Source organism: Rhinatrema bivittatum, chromosome 1 (assembly GCF_901001135.1).
Source record: "Rhinatrema bivittatum chromosome 1, aRhiBiv1.1, whole genome shotgun sequence".
Taxonomy (NCBI): domain Eukaryota; kingdom Metazoa; phylum Chordata; class Amphibia; order Gymnophiona; family Rhinatrematidae; genus Rhinatrema; species Rhinatrema bivittatum.
The window spans coordinates 304,893,385-304,911,432 of NC_042615.1; the positions used below are offsets into that span (position 1 = coordinate 304,893,385).

At 44.7% G+C, this 18,048-nt stretch overlaps 1 protein-coding gene across 1 annotated transcript in view; it reads left to right on the forward strand.

Moving 5' to 3' along the window:
- Nucleotides 1-18,048, forward strand: part of CENPE (centromere protein E) — a 691,519-nt gene that overhangs the window by 497,285 nt on the left and 176,186 nt on the right. The window contains 1 exon segment of the mRNA XM_029608709.1: nt 3,135-3,452. Coding sequence (XP_029464569.1) covers nt 3,135-3,452 — 318 coding nt within the window.

The window sequence follows — 18,048 nt, forward strand, 5'->3', positions numbered from 1 at the left end:
AGCCATCTAGTAGACCCATATTGCTACCAAACATTTTTCTATTTCTCAGATGACTGCTACAATCCTCCTCGCACCTCTAATCTTAGTTTATATTCCCCTCCTTAATATATACTCTGTTTCTCTATGCTTATTGTAAACTAAGACACAAATGTGACAGGAATTTAATTATAAATTTGATTGTAATCTGCCTTAAGACCATCTTCATAAAGATGGATTATCAAATGCTTAGAAATAGAACTGAGGAATATTATAGGACCTCTGCAGCACAAAATCAACTATGCATGAACAGTGAAAGGATTTTCTTTCCAGAGAGCTCTTGATGTGTTCTGTCCAGTGCCAAAGATGCTCATATGACCTACTTATATGAATAGTGAACTTTTGCGTTCAGAGCAAACCTGATGTGGATAAACTATGCTTTATTTGGTTCTACATTTTATATTCGCATGGCTTCTTCAGCTTTTTTGCTGTTAAAAGCTTTGAAAATATATTCAAATATAAGTGCTTTATTCACATTTATTTAGCATTTTTTATATACCGAGGTATAGCAGAGTTGCCTTCACTCCGGTTTACATACAGAAACAACATGTTACATAGAACGATGTATGAAGATTACAATTTAAAATTAACGATAGTAAATACAACAGGAGAATGTATAACGAGATAACACAGGATAGAACCCTGAATAGATGTACATATATCTCATGAAGCATTGAAGGGCATCTGTATCATTGTAACAGGGAGATTGAAGATTGAAAAATGGCAGAATATATAAAAGAATTTTAAAGTCATTGAGTGCTATCTTTAAAAGATTACATATGACTTTGTAACTAAAAGAAATGATCAAAACTTGGATTTGAAGGGGCTACTATTGCAGTGTTTCCCAAATCTGTCCTGGGGTATCCCACAGACAGTCTGATATTCAGGATATCCATAATGAATATGCAAGAGACAGTAAGACAAGGTGATAACTAGAGCCAGAAGAATTCTGGGATGCATAGAGACATTAAGAATAAAGGAGGTGATAAGGCATCATCTGGAATACTTTGTTCAGTTCTGGAGACCACATCTCAGAAAGGACAGAGAGGCAAGAGGCAACTAAAATGGCGCTGGATCTTCATCAGAAGGCATATGACATAAAACCTGAGGATCTAGTAAATATGTATCCTAGAAGGAGAGAGGAGATGGGGAAATATGATAGATTCCCTAATACCTGAAAGGTGTTAGTAATGCATAAGTGTTAGTAATGCATAAATGTCAACTTCAAAAAAGGCATCAAAACCTGGCTTTTCCTGCAGGCCAACCCAGATGCCAATCAAACCTAAACCCCTTCTATTGCCTCCTCCCTATTCGACCTCTGCTCTGCTACCCACCATTCAAGGATGCATCTTATGGAAATATTGTCTATGTAATTTTTGATATGTTATGTATATTTTAAGGCCTTTAATGCAGTTCCTTTATTTTTCATTCTCCCTTTCACTTTACAACCTATGTTCTTCATGCTACTTATGTGCTTGCTTTGCACCCGCCCCCCATTCTCTCCTTTTTCCATCCCTGCTCCCCTTCCCCCCTCCCTGTTATTTGTAATTTCTCTTTCCTTGCTACAAAGTTGATTGTAAACCGGCATGATATGTTCTATGAATGTTGGTATATTTAAAAGCCCTTAAATAAATAAATGTTCTGGACTTAAAGGGCATGTTTATGAAATTCCAAAGGGGTAGACTCAGGACCAACATCAAAGAATATTTTATGGAAAGGGTGGTGGATACTTAGAATATCCACCCAGTAGAAGTAGTGGAGAAAAATAGTACTGGAATTCAAGAATGCATGGGATAAAACACAGGATCCCTAGGATGGTAACGAAGCACTGGGGTAACCTGCATGGAAAAACAGTTACAAATCTAAACAAAGGCATGGGGGTAACCTGCACAGAGCAGCAGTTAGAACACTGAAAAATCTTGCTGGGCAGACTGGATAGGCAATTTGTCTTTCTACTATCATTTACTATGTTACTAGTTAAGAGATAAATTGGCATATACCGTATTTTTCGCTCCATAAGACGCACCTGACCATAAGACGCACCTAGGATTCAGAGGGGGAAAATTTAAAAAAAAAAAAATTGTGCTAAACCGGCTCTGCGTCTGGGCGTCTTATGGAGCAAATTAGGGGAGTGCATAGCTTTTTTTTTTCTCCCCATTTTGTTTTCGGGTCTGGGGAGGGCCATTTCGGTCCACTCCCCAGATCAGAAAACTTTTCTTTCTCTGGGAACCCCCAAACCCCCCCCCCCATCCCAACCCTTTAAATTAACAACCTCCACCCCCCTGACCCCCCAAGACCTGCCGAATTAATTTCCTGTAACCCCCCACCCTCCTGACCCCCCCAAGACCTGCCGAATTAATTTCCTGCAACCCCCCACCCTCCTGACCCCCCCAAGACCTGCCAAACGTCCCTGGTGGTCCAGCGGGGGTCCAGGAGCGGTCCGGGAACGATCTCCTGGGCGTGAGCCGTCGGCTGCCAGTAAACAAAATGGCGCCGACGGCCCTATGCCCTCACTATGTCACTGAGACCGACCAATAGCAGCGGTCGGTCTCAGTGACATAGTGTGGGCATAGGGCCGTCGGCTGCCAGTAAACAAAATGGCGCCGACGGCCCTATGCCCTCACTATGTCACTGAGACCGACCAATAGCAGCGGTTGGTCTCAGTGACATAGTGAAGGGCATAGGGCCGTCGGCGCCATTTTGTTTACTGGCAGCCGAAGGCCCACACCCAGGAGATCATTCCCGGACCCCCGCTGGACCACCAGGGACGTTTGTCAGGTCTTGGGGGGGTCAGGAGGGTGGGGGGTTGTAGGAAATTAAGTCGGCAGGTCTTGGGGGAGTCGGGGGGGGGGGGGGTTTGTTAGATTTTTGTTTGTTTTTTTTTTTATATTCGCTCCATAAGACGCACATACATTTTCCCCCCACCTTTGGGGGAAAAAAAGTGCGTCTTATGGAGCGAAAAATACGGTATATTGAAATATTATGTCCTATATATAGTCATTGTGAATATCCAGAAAATATCTTTTTAGAACCAGATCACTTTTAGTTTTTAAATCAGAGTTGTGTGATTTCTTCTTCTACTGTTCTTGAATTTGTAGTTGTCCTCTGCACTACAAGAGCTTAAACAGAAAATAGCAACACAGGAAGAACAGCTGTTTGATGCTAAAAAGCAGCATGATAAGTCTCAGAAGAAATTAGCCACAGAAGTGGAACAGCTTCAGGAAGAACTAAAGTCCAGCAAATTCTCACTAGAGACTGCAGAGGAAGAGAAACTTCAAGTTGCTGAGAAACTTCATGAGCTTCGAGAAAAACTAAACTCTGTAACCCAGGAGAGAGAGGAACTGCAGCAAATGCATGAGAAACTTCAAGCTGAGAAGGACCAACTCAAGAAGGATATTAGCAAGAGCGCTGAACAAGTGAGTGACTAATTGTTTTGGATGTGCGGTTAAGTAAACATAACATGTAGAGTTGAAAAGTGGCAAGTCAACTTGTTACCAGTATTAATCTTGCTGGTAACTCCAGTGAGGATGAAAATATTCTGATCAAGCGGGATGGTGACTATGCAGGAAATGTAAAGAAATATGCAAGATGCTAAATGAAGAGAGAATAGTGGAACATATGTCCTTTAGATCAGTGGTCCCCAACCTTTTTTGCACCAGGGACCGGCTTCAAGCAAGACCATTTTTCCATGGCCCGGCGGGGCTTTGGTCATATGGGGGCAGGGTTATGGAGGGGGTTGGATTTTAGTGCACACTTATTTAATTATGACATTTATAATGTGAATGTGACTCAACTCACCATAGGTTCTCACATGCATGGCACACTGACCCATGATCGTCACGGGGCTAGATGTAAAAGTACAGTTTGTATCCACGGGAACCCCCCTGACCCACAATAATGGATGTAAAGCAGAATTATGACATTCCCCATACAACTCACCCTACAAAAAAGATATTCTGGTTCTGGTGACATCTCAGTAACAGCAACTCAAACTCCTTCTACGTCCAGGCTCAATAGCCCTACTTATGAAAAGACAGCAGTTTACCACCAATGCATGTCCTCTTGAGAAAACACAACAAATAAGACCGATACAAACGCTTACATGCTAGCAAAATATCTCATCTCGGTAACAGACACAGAACCGACCTAACATACTCCCAGGATCTGTAGTAATACACATAAACTAATCCGCACACAGTTACACCTGTATTATGGAATACACTCAAACAGGAGCAACCCTATCTATGAAAAGGCAACACTACAAATATTAAATCAGGTCCTAAGAACCAATACACCTCTTATTAGGAAAATAGAACTAGCCAAGCAGCTATAGATCTCCACACAGAAATAACTGTATAACTATACTAATAAGCAGAATAAATGTTTCACAATAACTATGAACAGAATAACATCCAACAATTAAAAACTCATAAAAACTATTAAACATTCTCCAAACACCAATAAAATATTTCAAAAAAGCAGACATCACACAATTAAAATGGCAGTCAATCAAGAAAAATAAACTTAAAAAGCTACCTTTACTTACCCCCTCCAGCAGCTCTCCTACTCCCCTTCCCTGCAGGCCGTGGCACACACCAGAAGCAGCAGTAGAAGCTAAGCTCTATACTTATGGTCCTCTTTCTTAGTGCCCATGTCTCTCACACACACACACCATACCAGTCATGCCCCCATGACCAGTTTCTGTCTCTCACACACCAATCATCTCCCAAACAGTCTGTGGCACACACACACACACCAGTCACCTTCCTGAACAGTTTCTCTCATGCCATACACACACACAGGCTTCCCACTCCCATGTTCTACTTACATATATGGGCTTCTCACTCTCATAATCACTTTCTCTGTCTCTTTCTCTCTCTCACACACACACAAACACACACACTCACTAGTCTCTCACTCCCATGCTTGTTCTCTCCACATGCACAGGCTTCTCATTCCCATAATCACTTTCTTTCTCTCTCTCACACACACACACACACACACTCACCAGTCTCTCACTCCCATGTTCTTTCAGATATACAGGCTTCTCCCTCCCATGATGTGTCTCACACACACCCAGGTTTCTCACTCCCATGCTCACTCTTCACGTGCACAGGCTTTTCATTCCCATAATCACTTTCTCTCTGTTACACACACACCAGTCTCTCTCATTTCCATGCTCACTCTCCACGTGCACAGGCTTCTCATTCCCTGAATCACATTCTCTCACATTCACACACACCAGTCTTTTTCTCTCACACACACTGTCACCTTACCAAGCAGTCTCTCTCTCTCATGCATGCACACTCACCCAGGTTTCTCACTCCCATGCTTTTTTTCACCCCACAACACCAGGCTTCTTACGCCTATGCTTTCCCACATACCCAGACTTCTCACTTCCATGCTTTTTCTCTCTCACACACACACATCAGTCACCTCCCTGACTGTCTCACGCTCTCACATACACATCAGTCATTTCCCTGAGCAATCACTTTCATTGTCTCTCACATACACACACACATCAGCTCTCTGACCAGTCAATCACACACAGGCTGGCTGGCTGCTTCTCTCTCTTTCTCTCACTCACTTCCTCTCCCCTCCCCGGGAGCACAAATGGGAGCTGCAGCAGCCCCCGCAGGCCAAGAAAGAAGAATCCCATTGGCCGCGGGAGGCTCATGCTGCTGACTCCTTTCTCGATTACCGGCTGCTTCAATTGCTCGGGGACCGATGCTGCAGCCGCCGCTGCTACTTTATCACGCGGCACGGCTCTTTCTCCTTCCCGCGCACCGCGTATCACTTCCTGTTCCGGGTCACGGGGGGGGGGGGGCAGGTGCGGGAAGAAGAAAAGGCCCAGCCGCGGGTGCCACTGCTTTTTCTAGCACCGCTGCCATTCCCACTGGGCTTGAACGTGCTGACAGCCCGGCGGCAACGGCAGCGGGAGAGACCGGGAGCGCGCGACACACCTGCCGGTGCTTGGCGGCGCCGCGGACCAGCAAAAAACTCCCACGGCCCGGTCCCGGTCCGCGGACCGGTGGTTGGGGACCCCTGCTTTAGATTATAAGGGTCGGGGACTAAAACTGAAAAAATAGTAGACTGTCTTAGATGCAATGAAGATACCATCTGAAACATAAGAGTGATTCTTCTTTGTGAAAAAAATGAGTCATGATCTTTGCATTCTATAGTCATGAGTTGGAAGGCTAGCAAAGTGTACCCTCTATAGTGTGCAGTATTTAAATATTTACTACAAGGTAATTAAATCTGAAATTCTTAAAATTTAATTTTACAGTTTCATTGAGCACCTGGGAAAGGGTAGTTTCATATGTAGAAATAGACAACTGAAAGCTGCTATTGAACAGATACAATGTTGTATTATCCAGCAAACAACAAACAAGAACATAAGATTTGCCATACTGGGTCAGATCAAAGGTCCAAGCCCAGTATCCTGTTTGCAACAGTAGCCAATCCAGGTCACAAGTACCTGGCAGGATCCCAAGGGGTAGATTGATTCCAAGCTGCTTATCCCAAAAATAAGCAGTGGCTTTCTGCAACTCTACTTAATAGTGGTTAATTGACTTTTCCTCCAAGAACTTGTCCAAATGTTTTTTTAAACACAGCTGCACTAATAGCTTTCACCACATCCTCTGGCAATGAATTCCAGAGCTTAATTATACATTAAGCAAAAAATATTTTCTCTTATTAGTTTTAAATGTATTACCTAGTAACTTCATTGTGTGTATCCCCTGGTCTATGTACTTTTCGAAAGTGTAAAGAAATGATTGTTTACTCGTGCCATTCCACTCATTTTATAGACCTCTGTCATATCTCCCCTCAGCCGTCTCTTCTCCATGCTGAAGAATCTTAACCTCTTTAGCCTTTCTTTGTAGGGGAATTGTTCATCACATTTATCATTATGGTCACCCTTCTCTGCGGCTTTTTTGATTCTACTATATTTCTTTTGAGATGTGGTGACCAGAACTTGCACACAGTACTCAAGATGAGGTCACACCATGGAGTGATACAGAGGCATTATGATGTTCTCTGTTTTGTTCTCCGTTCCTTTCCTAATAATCCCTAGCATTCTATTTGGTTTCTCGGCTGCTGCTGCACTGAGAAGAAGATTTCAAAGTATTTTCAAGAATGACACCTAGATCCTTTTTCTGAGTGGTTACTCCTAATGTGGAAGCTTGCATTATATAGTCATAATTATGGAAGAGTTACCCAAAGTGCATCACTTTACACTTGTCCACATTAAATTTCATTTGCCATTTTCATGCCCAGTTTTGCAGTGTCCTCATGAAATTTGTCACAATCCTCTTGTGATTTAACAACTTTGAATAATTTTGTCTCCTCTGCAAATTTGATCTCTCATTCCCATTTCCAGGTCATTTATAAATATATTAAAAAGTAGTGGTCCCAGAACAGATTCCTGAGGTACTCCACTATTCATCTTTCTCCATTGGGAAAATTTACCATTTAGCCCTACTCTTTATTTTCTATTTTTTTAACCAGTTGGCAATCCACAATAGGATACTGCCCCCTATTCCATGACGTTTTAATTTCCCAGGAAGTCTCTCATGAAGGACTTTGTCAAATGCTTTCTGGAAATCCAGATTAAGTAAAAACAGTAGAAATATAATAATCAGCCACAGTCATATCAACATGTAAGTTAACATCTGTAACACATCCCTTTTCTTTGGTCAGTATTGTTTTTCTTTGAGTTTTTAAATGTGTACACATTATGAAGCAAAAGGAAACAGGTATTTCTCCCAGGACAAGCAGGTTGGTAGTCCTCACATATGGGTGACATCATCAGATGGAGCCCGGTCTTGGAACACTTTTGTCAAAGTTTCTAGAACTTTGACTGGCACACTGAGCATGCCACTAACCCTGCAGGCACCAGGGTTCCCCCTTCAGCCTACTTTTTTTTCCGTGCAGCAGTTGCCTCGCGGTTTAGGAGCTCTGTGAGAAATTTCTCACAACTTTCCTCACGGAACTATTTGAAGTTTATCTTCTCAAAAAATCCCTCACTGGGGTCTCCCATCGCGCTCCATTTCCTCAGACACTCGGTAAGTGTTTTTTCCAGTTCTTGCGGTCACTTCCCGGCGGCTTGCCGCTTCGGCGCCCAACGGTCACCAACTGCACGCCTGCCAAATTTTAACATGGCGACCGGGTTTAGGAAATGCCCTGAGCGTCTGAGGACCATGTTCATAATGGACTCGCATGAAGTCTGTGTTTTGTGCTTAGGCCCCTTGCACAACGTTAATCAATGCCGTAGTTGTGCACAAATGACCCCCAAAGGCCGTCGTGCTCACCTGGACAAAATGGAGCAGTTGTTTGCTTCAAAACATACTGCTCCATCGACGCCAGTTCAAGCGCCACCAACTGTGGAGGGTCCATCAACCTTGGAGACAATTCGCTAGGAGCACCGTGGACAGGGTGACTATCCATCACCAACTCCATCGAGGACATCAGCGTCATCGTCCTCGGTGCCGGGGAAAGACCGGACCGAGCACCGAGGGAAACATAGACACCGGCACCGATACCGCAGCGGCATAGACTTCTATCAAGCTGCCTGCGAAGAGGGCCCCCATACTCCTCTGGACCCGGGACCCTTAGGCATTCCCCACCGATACCGGTGCCAGGCACCGAGCCTCCACAGGCCCCCGTGGAGGCTCTGGTGATGCCTAGCCTGCCTCCTACCCTGATCGCCGAGCCACCCATGTCGGCTTCCCAGGAGGAATTGGACTACATGGTCCAAGAGGCAGTGCTGAAAGCCTTACGAGGCTTCCAGCCGGCGCTGGCCCCCATACCGGCCTCGGAACCAGCTTCCTCAATGATGGCACCGCTCCTCGAGTGCCTCTACGCTCATCGGTGCCTTATCAACTCCTCTGCCACCAGACACGCTGGCATCGAGTCATCCATTGAGGCCTCCGCAGGTCCCGATTCCAGTCCCAGGTTCCTCGGAGGAGGATAGATAGATTCCTGGCCACGTCCCTCCACGGGAACAGTCTATGCCGGAGCCCATGCCAGGGCCATCGGGGCTACAGGTACCCAAGCGCACCTCATCTGCCCCGATGCCGCCATCGATGCCAGGGCTGCATCCATCGATGCCTTCCCGCCCACTCAGCTTTGGCATGCTTCCTTCATTGGGAGCTCCACCGGGAGAAGGACAGTCCCTGTAATCCATGGGACGATGCATCTTCAGATGATTCATCACTGACATCCGAGGACTTGCTCTCAGAACCTTCACCGCCAGAGGAAAGGCAAAGATCTCCTCCAGAAGACCTCTCCTTTGCCAGTTTTGTCAAAGAGATGTCTGAGACTATACCTTTTACACTGGTCACAGAGGAAGATGCTCGCCATAAAATGTTGTAGTTGCTCCTAAAGAAATAATGGCAATACCAGTACATGAAGTTCTTTTGGACCTCATGCACCACCTGTGGGAACATCCAGGTACAGTACACCCAGTCAATAAAAAGACAGATGCTGCCTACCTGGTTCAACAAGCCCCAGGCTTTCAAGAGTCAGCTGCCCCACCACTCTGTAGTCATGGAATCAGCTCAGAAAAAGGCTAAGCAATCGCATCCACATTCCTCTGCTCCTCCCAGTAAGGAACAGAAAGCACTGGATGCGTTGGGACGAAGAATTTTCCAAGGGTCCATGTTGATATCACGAATTGCAGCATATCAACTATACATGACCCAATATAATAGAAATCTCTGAAACAAGTCCAGGAGATTGCAGAGACATTACCACAGCAACAAGAAGCCTTGTCCTCCATCCTACAAAAAGGAATGGAAGCAGGCAAACATGAAGTCAGAGCTGCCTACGATTCTTTTGAAATAGCATCCAGAGTCTCAGCAGCGGGCATCAGTTCTAGAAACTGGGCCTGGCTTAAGGCCTCAGACCTATGCCCGAAAGTGCAGGACAAACTGGCAGATCTATCCTGCACCGGAGACAACCTGTTTGGAGATAAGATCCAGGACGTAGTGGCCCAGTTAAAGGACCATCATGAGGCCCTGCGCCAGTTGTCAACTGTCTCCCCAGATGTTCCCTCTGTAGCCTGCAGGGTCACACGTAGAGAACCCAAGAAACAATTCTACAGGCCACGCAGATATTACCCTCCTGTGTCCCGTGCATGACCAGCTCGGGCACCTCAGAGGGGACATGTGCGTCAAACAAGAACATCTAGACCACAGCCAGCTCCACAAGCTGACCTCATGTCTGGATTTTGACTCTTTTTTCCAGAGAGCAGCAGCCATATTCCAGTGGGGGGCCACCTGTGTCACTTTGTAACAAATTGGTATCCAATCACCACGGACCAGTGGGTACTATCCATCGTAACCCACGGTTACTGTTTAAATTTTTCAAAAATCCCCCTGGACTTCCCACCCAATCCATCCTGGAGTTGGGACGACCACACAGGAAAACCCAAGTCAAAGCTCTCAACCCTTCTGTCAGTCAGAGCTATGAAATCTTTTCCACCGAATCAGCAGGGAAAAGGGTTCTACTCCAGATAGTTCCTTATTCCAAAAAAGACTGGCGGCTTCCGGCCTATTCTGGACCTCCGTGCCTTGAAATCATTTCTTCGCAAGGAACGTTTCAGGATGGTATCCCTGGGCACCATGCTTCCTCTAATTCAACAAGGGAATTGGCTCTGCTCTCTGGACCTTCAAGACGCATACGCCCATATTGCAATCTCCCCTCCTCATCGCAAATATCTGCGATTTGTGGTGGGCCGCAATCACTATCAATACAAGGTACTACCATTTGGCCTAGCCTTGGCGCCTGGCAGTCGTGGCTGCGCAGTTACCACAGCAGAGACGTATATGTTTTTCCATACCTGGACGACTGGCTCATAAAAAGCCAGTCAAAACAAGTAGCCCTCGATTCTCTCTGTCTCACCATAAGGCTTTTAAACTCATTGGGATTTCTAATAAATTACACCAAATCCCAATTGACACTGTCTCATCTTCTCTCCTTTATAGGAGCAGACCTAGACACGACATTGGCCAGAGCATTCTTACCCAATGACCATGCGATTACGCTGTCCAACCTTGCCAGCTTTATCCGCCGTCAAAAGAGCCTCAGCTGGCCAGCTACTCTGGTTGCTCGGCCACATGGCATCAACTGTCCATGTCACTCCTATGGCATGCCTTGCCATGAGAGTGACCCAATGGACTCTGAAATCCCAGTGGCGACAAGCTACTCAGCCGCTGTCGTCCATGGTACACATAACCAACCAGTTTCGTCTGTCCCTTGCCTGGTGGACACACAAAGCCAACTTACAAGTGGGTCTTCCTTTCCAGCAACAGGTTCCTCAGGTGACCTTAACTACGGACGCCTCCAACCTAAGTTGGGGAGCCCACCTCCAAGGCCTTCAAACTCAAAGGACTTGGACAAAAGCCAAAGCGACCCATCAAATCAACTTTCTGGAGCTTCAAGCGATGCAGTACACCCTTTATGCATTTCAGGATTGCCTCTTCAACAGAGTTGTCCTGATTCAAACAGACAACCAAGCTGCAATGTGGTGCCTGAACAAACATGGGGGCACAGGCTCTTATCTGCTTTGCCAGGAGGCGGTGCAGATTTGGGCCTGGGCCCTGTCGCATTCCATTCTTCTGCGAGCCACTTATCTAGCGGGCACACATAATGCACTGGAGGACCGCCTCAGACGACGTTTCCAGCCCCACGAATGGTCTCTGGATCCCTCGGTTGTGAGCAGAATTTTCCACCAGTGGAGTCATCCGACCATAGACCTCTTTGCGTCGTCAGAACCACAAAGTGGAACGCTTCTGCTCCTTGCACAGGAGCCGGCATGCACCAGCCAGGGATGCCTTCGCCCATCCCTGGAACAAAGGCCTGCTTTATGTGTATCCTTTGATTCCGCTAATAAGCAAGACTCTCGTGAAGCTACAACAAGACCGGGGCTTAATGATTCTCATAGCCCCGTATTGGCCGTGCCAAATTTGGTTTCCCATACTTCGCGACATTTCTGTCCAGGACCCCATTCGCCTGGGCACATCGCCCAACCTTATAACACAGAATCATGCCAAGTTATATCACCCGAACCTCCAGGCCCTCTCTCTGACGGCCTTGATGTTGAAAGGCTGAGACTACAACCACTCAACCTTTCAAGTGACGTATCTCAAGTCCTAGTAGCTTCACGGAAGCCTTCCATGCGGAAATCCTACCACTCTAAATGGAAGAGTTACCTTGTGGTGCACACAAAAGGGCTTGGATCCTTTTTCTTGTCCCACATCGAGTCTGTTAGATTATCTCTAGCATCTCTCGGAATCTGGTCTCCAGACATCATCTATCCGAGTGCACCTTAGCGCCATCTCTGCTTATCAAGGAATAGGGGATACCCCGATAACAGCTCAACCCTTGGTAAGTCGCTTCATGAGAGGCTTAGTACAGCTTAAGCCTCCTCTTTGGCCACCGGTTGTGGCATGGGACCTCAATGTCGTTCTTGCACGGCTCATGCACACTCTTTTTGAGCCCTTGCACTCCTGCGAACTCAGATACCTTACATGAAAAGTCCTTTTCCTAGTAGCCATCACATCTGCTCGCAGGGTAAGTGAGTTACAGGCCCTTGTGAACTATTCACCCTACACAAGGTTCCTCCATGACTGGTTGTTTCTCAGCATTCACACTAAATTCCTTCCTAAGGTGGTAACTGATTTCCATTTAAATCAGTCCATATTCTTTCCCATTTTCTTTCCAAGACCTCACGCTCACCCAGGTGAGCAAGCTCTCCACACCTTGGACTGTAAGCGTGCTCTTGCGTTTTACTTGGACCTCATTACAGTCCACAGGAATTCCACTCAACTCTTTGTCTCTTTTGATAAGAACAAACTTGGGAATGTGGTGGGCAAGCAAGCACTGTCAAACTGGTTGGCAGATTGCATTGCATTCTCTTACCAGCAAATAGGCCTTCCACTACAGGGATGAGTGAAGGCACACTCAGTCAGAGCAATGGCAATGTCAGTAGCACACTACCGTTCAGTACTGATTGCTGACATCAGCAGGGCTGCGACATGAAGCTCTCTCCACATCTTCGCAGCTCATTACTGCCTGGACAAGGCTGGGCGACAGGATTCAGTCTTTGGCCAGTCTGTCCTAAGGAACCTATTCCCAGTGTAGGAATCCAAATCGTCCTATCTAGACCCACTGTGAATTTCAGGCTGCCTCATCCTTGCCAATAGCACCCCAGTTGTGCCTGTTGCACATGTTTGGTGCTGCTTGGCCTCATATGTATGACTCAGCCTGTAGTTTGCTATTCACCCATATGTGAGGACTACCATCCTGCTTGTCCTGGGAGAAAGCAGAGTTGCTTACCTGTAACAGGTGTTCTCCCAGGGCAGCAAGATGTTAGTCCTCACGAAACCCGCCTGCCACCCCATGGAATTTGGTTTGCTTACATTTTATTATTTTATTTTTCGCTCGTACTTTTGCTACAAACGGGACTGAAGGAGGACCCCTGGTGACTGCAGGGTTAGTGGCATGCTCAGTGTGCCAGTCAAAGTTCTAGAAACTTTGACAAAAGTGTCCATGACAGGGCTCCATCTGATGATGTCACCCATATGTGAGGACTAACATCCTGCTGTCCTGGGAGAATACCTGTTACAGGTAAGCAACTCTGCTTTACAGTATAAGGAAACAAATATACATAGGAAAAACATAAACTGCATATTTGACCCAATAATCATAGGGGAGAAAGGAAAAACATGCTTATATAACCTCTGAATAAACTTATATGCATATAAACAGGTACTAGGGCAAATAATATACTAGGAGAGAGGAGTTGAATCATAATTCAGTTGGTCTTATTCTTAAAATAACTACACTGGATTCTCATTTATACTGGACTTAGCCATCAAAAATGTCTCCAAGTCTAATGAGTTAGAAAATATAAAATTCTTAGCGTGAAAAGTAATGAAGCAATGACTAAGAAATTTCAGGAAAAAAGTGGCTCCAGTAGCCAAAGTTTTACTCGTCAGGGATAAGAAATGTCTCCTGCGAGCCTGTGTGGTTCTGGAGACATCAGGAAACATTTGAATTTTCTGGCCACAGAACATATAGCATCTTTGTTCCTAAAGAAATTCCTGAACACTAGATCTTTATATTGTTCCAATAAAAAGGAGACAAAAAGTGCTGTTCTATTATTAATTATATCAGTAATTCCTCTAAGAAAGTAGACCACCCCTAAATTGGATGAGACATCAGCATTCCCACTCTGAGCCTTATCCATTCTACCAGCTCATTTAGGAAAATAAAAAAAATTTTGAAATCATAGGAATATTGTCATTTCTTTAAGAAATTTCTTAAACATTTCATATGGTGACAAAAAAATTTGTTTGAGGAAAATTGACCAAACATATATTTTTTGACTGCATCAAATTCTCAGTATTATCAATCTCATTGTGCAGAGCCAAGTTATCTTTGATAAGCATATTTTCTGAATTCTGTAATAGCTGGAACTTAGAAGACTGAACCAACAGCAGTTTCTAATCCAGAAATTTTCTACTCTGCTCATCAATAGAAATTCTATTGGCATTAACTTGGCATTACTTGAGACATTAGAGTCCAGTTTAGATATCATCCTCCACAGATCAAAATCATGACATTGGGAGGAGCTTCAGCAGGCTGTTGTAGCCTACCTGTATCCACAGGTGTATCATCAATAATAAGAGAAGACTGTTATAAGTCTTCTCTTATGCTAAAAAAGAGTCTTACTATGCTATAAGTCTTCTCTTACTGCTATAAAGAACATACAGACTGGTATAAGTCTGTATGTTCTTTATAGTTATTTGTTCCAATGTAAGCCGCCCCCGAGGCGACAGTTTTATTTCCTTGTAAACCGGTGTGATATGTATATTATACAGGAACATCGGTATATAAAAATTAAAAACAAATAAATAAATAATAAAGATCAGCCTGAAGATGTCTAATTGACAAATCACATTCATTACTACCAGGAGTCACTAGATTATTTTTTACCTTAATGATGTCAGTTGCTGAAATAATTGGTGGTTGCGAAGGAGGACCTTCACCAGGACTCAGGCAGAAAAAAACACCCCCCTCGCAGTCCTCCATAGGCGTCTCATTCACCCTTGTAACGAGAATGTCCATCGGGCCTCAGAGAAATTGTAGAGTAGGAGATGAGGTGGTTGTTTTTGCTTTCCTTTTCTTCCCCATTTATCAGCCATAACTCAATCAGGAACAGATATCCGAATAAACTGGCCAGTCGAAGCCAGACAAAGCTGTGCATTCCTTCGGCGTATGAGCTTAGGCGGCGGCAGGGGCCATGCTGCCGTCAGATTTAAAGAGCCAGCAGTCACTCGCCACGCCTCCACATGGATCAATTGGGGAATTAGGCTCACCTGCCCAGTCTGTCACCCCTGATGGTAGGCCCCTCAACCTCAGCAGAGAGAGTGGGAAGCCCAACAACTCCTCTCAACTCCGGAGCCCCCAAGTTCTCTACTGCCCTGCTGTCAGATTTAAAGGGCCGGCAGCCACTCCCAGCTGGCGTCACTCACCATGCCTCCAGATGGATTAATTGGGGAACTAGGCTCACCTGTCCAGTCAGTCACCGCCAATGATAGGCCCCTCAACCTCGGCAGAGAAAGTGAGAAGCCCAGCAACTCCTCTCACCTTCAGAGCTCCCTCATTTTGATCAGTATTTGAACAAGTTTCTAATGTAAAAGTATTGCAGAGTAAGTTTCTTAAGAGGCTTTGAATGTCAACTACTGCAAGTATGGGATAAGGCTGTTATCTGTCCTGGCAGTCATGTTTGACACCAAACTTCTAACAAGTGTGCCTGCTTACTCAGGATTCCCATCAGTACTATTCCTTACAGGTCCTCTGCTTTCTATGCTTGGGTTATGTATTTGTGCAGGAACGATTGCTTGGCCCTTTTGTTTAAGAGTGTGTGTGCTACCCACCGCAGCCTTGTAAAGCTTGCTGCTCAGCCACTCCCAGATCTCCATGATTACAGCAATAAGAATTCCTTCAGTGTCCACCAGATATGAGACCAGTGTGATCTTTCGCTTGCAGATACTCTGCCTCCAGTGGTTCGTTTGATCTCCTGGTAATGGTTTCATGTGGATTGTATTACACAGGGCTCATGTAGTTTACTAGCTACTGACAGTGATTTCAATCGCCTTCACATCAGGCACTCTGCTGGACTGCTATCTGTATGTTCTGTTAATGTTTCTCATTGAAGTATAGCACTTCATGGGTCTTTGCTATCCCTTTTTGCCGCCTTGCATGCATTTTTCCCTATGTTCTCAGCCAATTTAGCTTTGCCATTAGTTTGTGGGTGCTGTGCTGATGCAGTAATGTACTCAAACTCCCAATCAGTAGCAAACCATTTAAACTGCATGCATGCAAATTGAGGCCCATTATCTGAAATCACTCAATCTGGTTCACCATAATGTGCAGACTGTATCTTGCAATAGCTGATCATGGCTTCTGCAGAGAGGTCTGAGAACAATTTGATTTCTCAGTCAGACTAGTGATCAACTATTAACAAGAATGCTTTCCCAGAATAATTAAGTCCATGCTGACAATCTGCCAAGGCTTTGCTGGTATGTCATATGACAACATTTCCTTCTACTTGTGTGCATATTCATTGCATGTAGAACAATTGCTGACACACTTTAATCTTGCTTGCATGATCAGCTTGCATAATGTATCATGTGCCTGCCTGTAATAAGTTTCCCCACTTATGTAGCTGGTACTTCCTCATTTTCTGGCCATCCTCTCAGGACCACAGTTTTCATTGCCTCCAAGGTCTCATCTCCCGCAGTGTTCTGTATAATCTGATACAGACTGTGGTCCATTTCATTCAGATAACTTGCTTGATTAATTTGTGCAATGTCTGATTGTTCCTGTTGCACCCAGTAAAGCCTGAGATGTTCAGGTCCTGCACTGGACTTCTGATCCTGTTCTGGTTTAACTCTAAGGGTATCACTAATATGTCTGAAGGCCTGCATTATAAACAACATCAAGGTTGTAATGCTGCAATGTAAGCAGTATGCTATGAAGATGTTTGGGAACACATAATAGCTTCTTGAAGATTGCTATCATTGGCTTAAGATACATTTCTGCTGTATAGTATATATCATGATGAAAATGTTGGCAGGCGCAAACAATGCTCAAATATTTTTTCAATTTACAAATAATTTTGCTCAGCTGGGGCAAATGCCCGAGAAACACCAGCTGACCCACTTGTATCATACGATATGAAAGCTAATTGTTTGCATCATGCTGTATCGCAACAAGCTTGGTGACATAATACCGCAACACTAGTGCATCTATTTTATTTCCTGCTCTGCCTGGTCATGCTTTGGAAACAAGTATCAAACTGGATCCTTATCCGGAAGTCTTCTCAAGGGCTCAAATACCTCTGACAGGAATAGTCTGAATTTTGCTAAGTCAGTCACAAATCCAGTGAAGCACTGCACAAATTCATCTGTTTGCTGTGGCATATCCTATACAGTTCTGATTTGAGCTTGCTTGCAGGCCTTATGAGGACAGGATGTACCAATGGAGGCAGACTTCCTTCACCTTGATTTGCAGTTCCTCTTCATCCAGTCAGACCAGTCTAGACAAATGGATTATGCTCACAAATCAGATAGAGATATAGACCAACAGGTTCATTGATGTCACCCACTATAGGCACTGAACCCTGCTAATAATCTGTGCTGTTTCCACTGATAGAATTCTTGTGCTAACAATTCCAAATGGTAATTTGAGCCATGGTTTTTCTGCCCTAGGAGGTCTAGAACATTGTCAAGAGACTGCTTATCTCATGTAATTTACATTGCAAGAATCCATCCTGTGCATCAACAAGCATAAACACTTGAGCCCTATGCAGTTTATATAAGTTATCTTCAAGCACTGGCATAATGTAGTGAGATACAGGTTTAGAAACTTTAAATCTATACAGATTCTCAGCTTTTCCAACTTCCCTACTACAACCATATTGCTTTTCCAGTCGTTCAG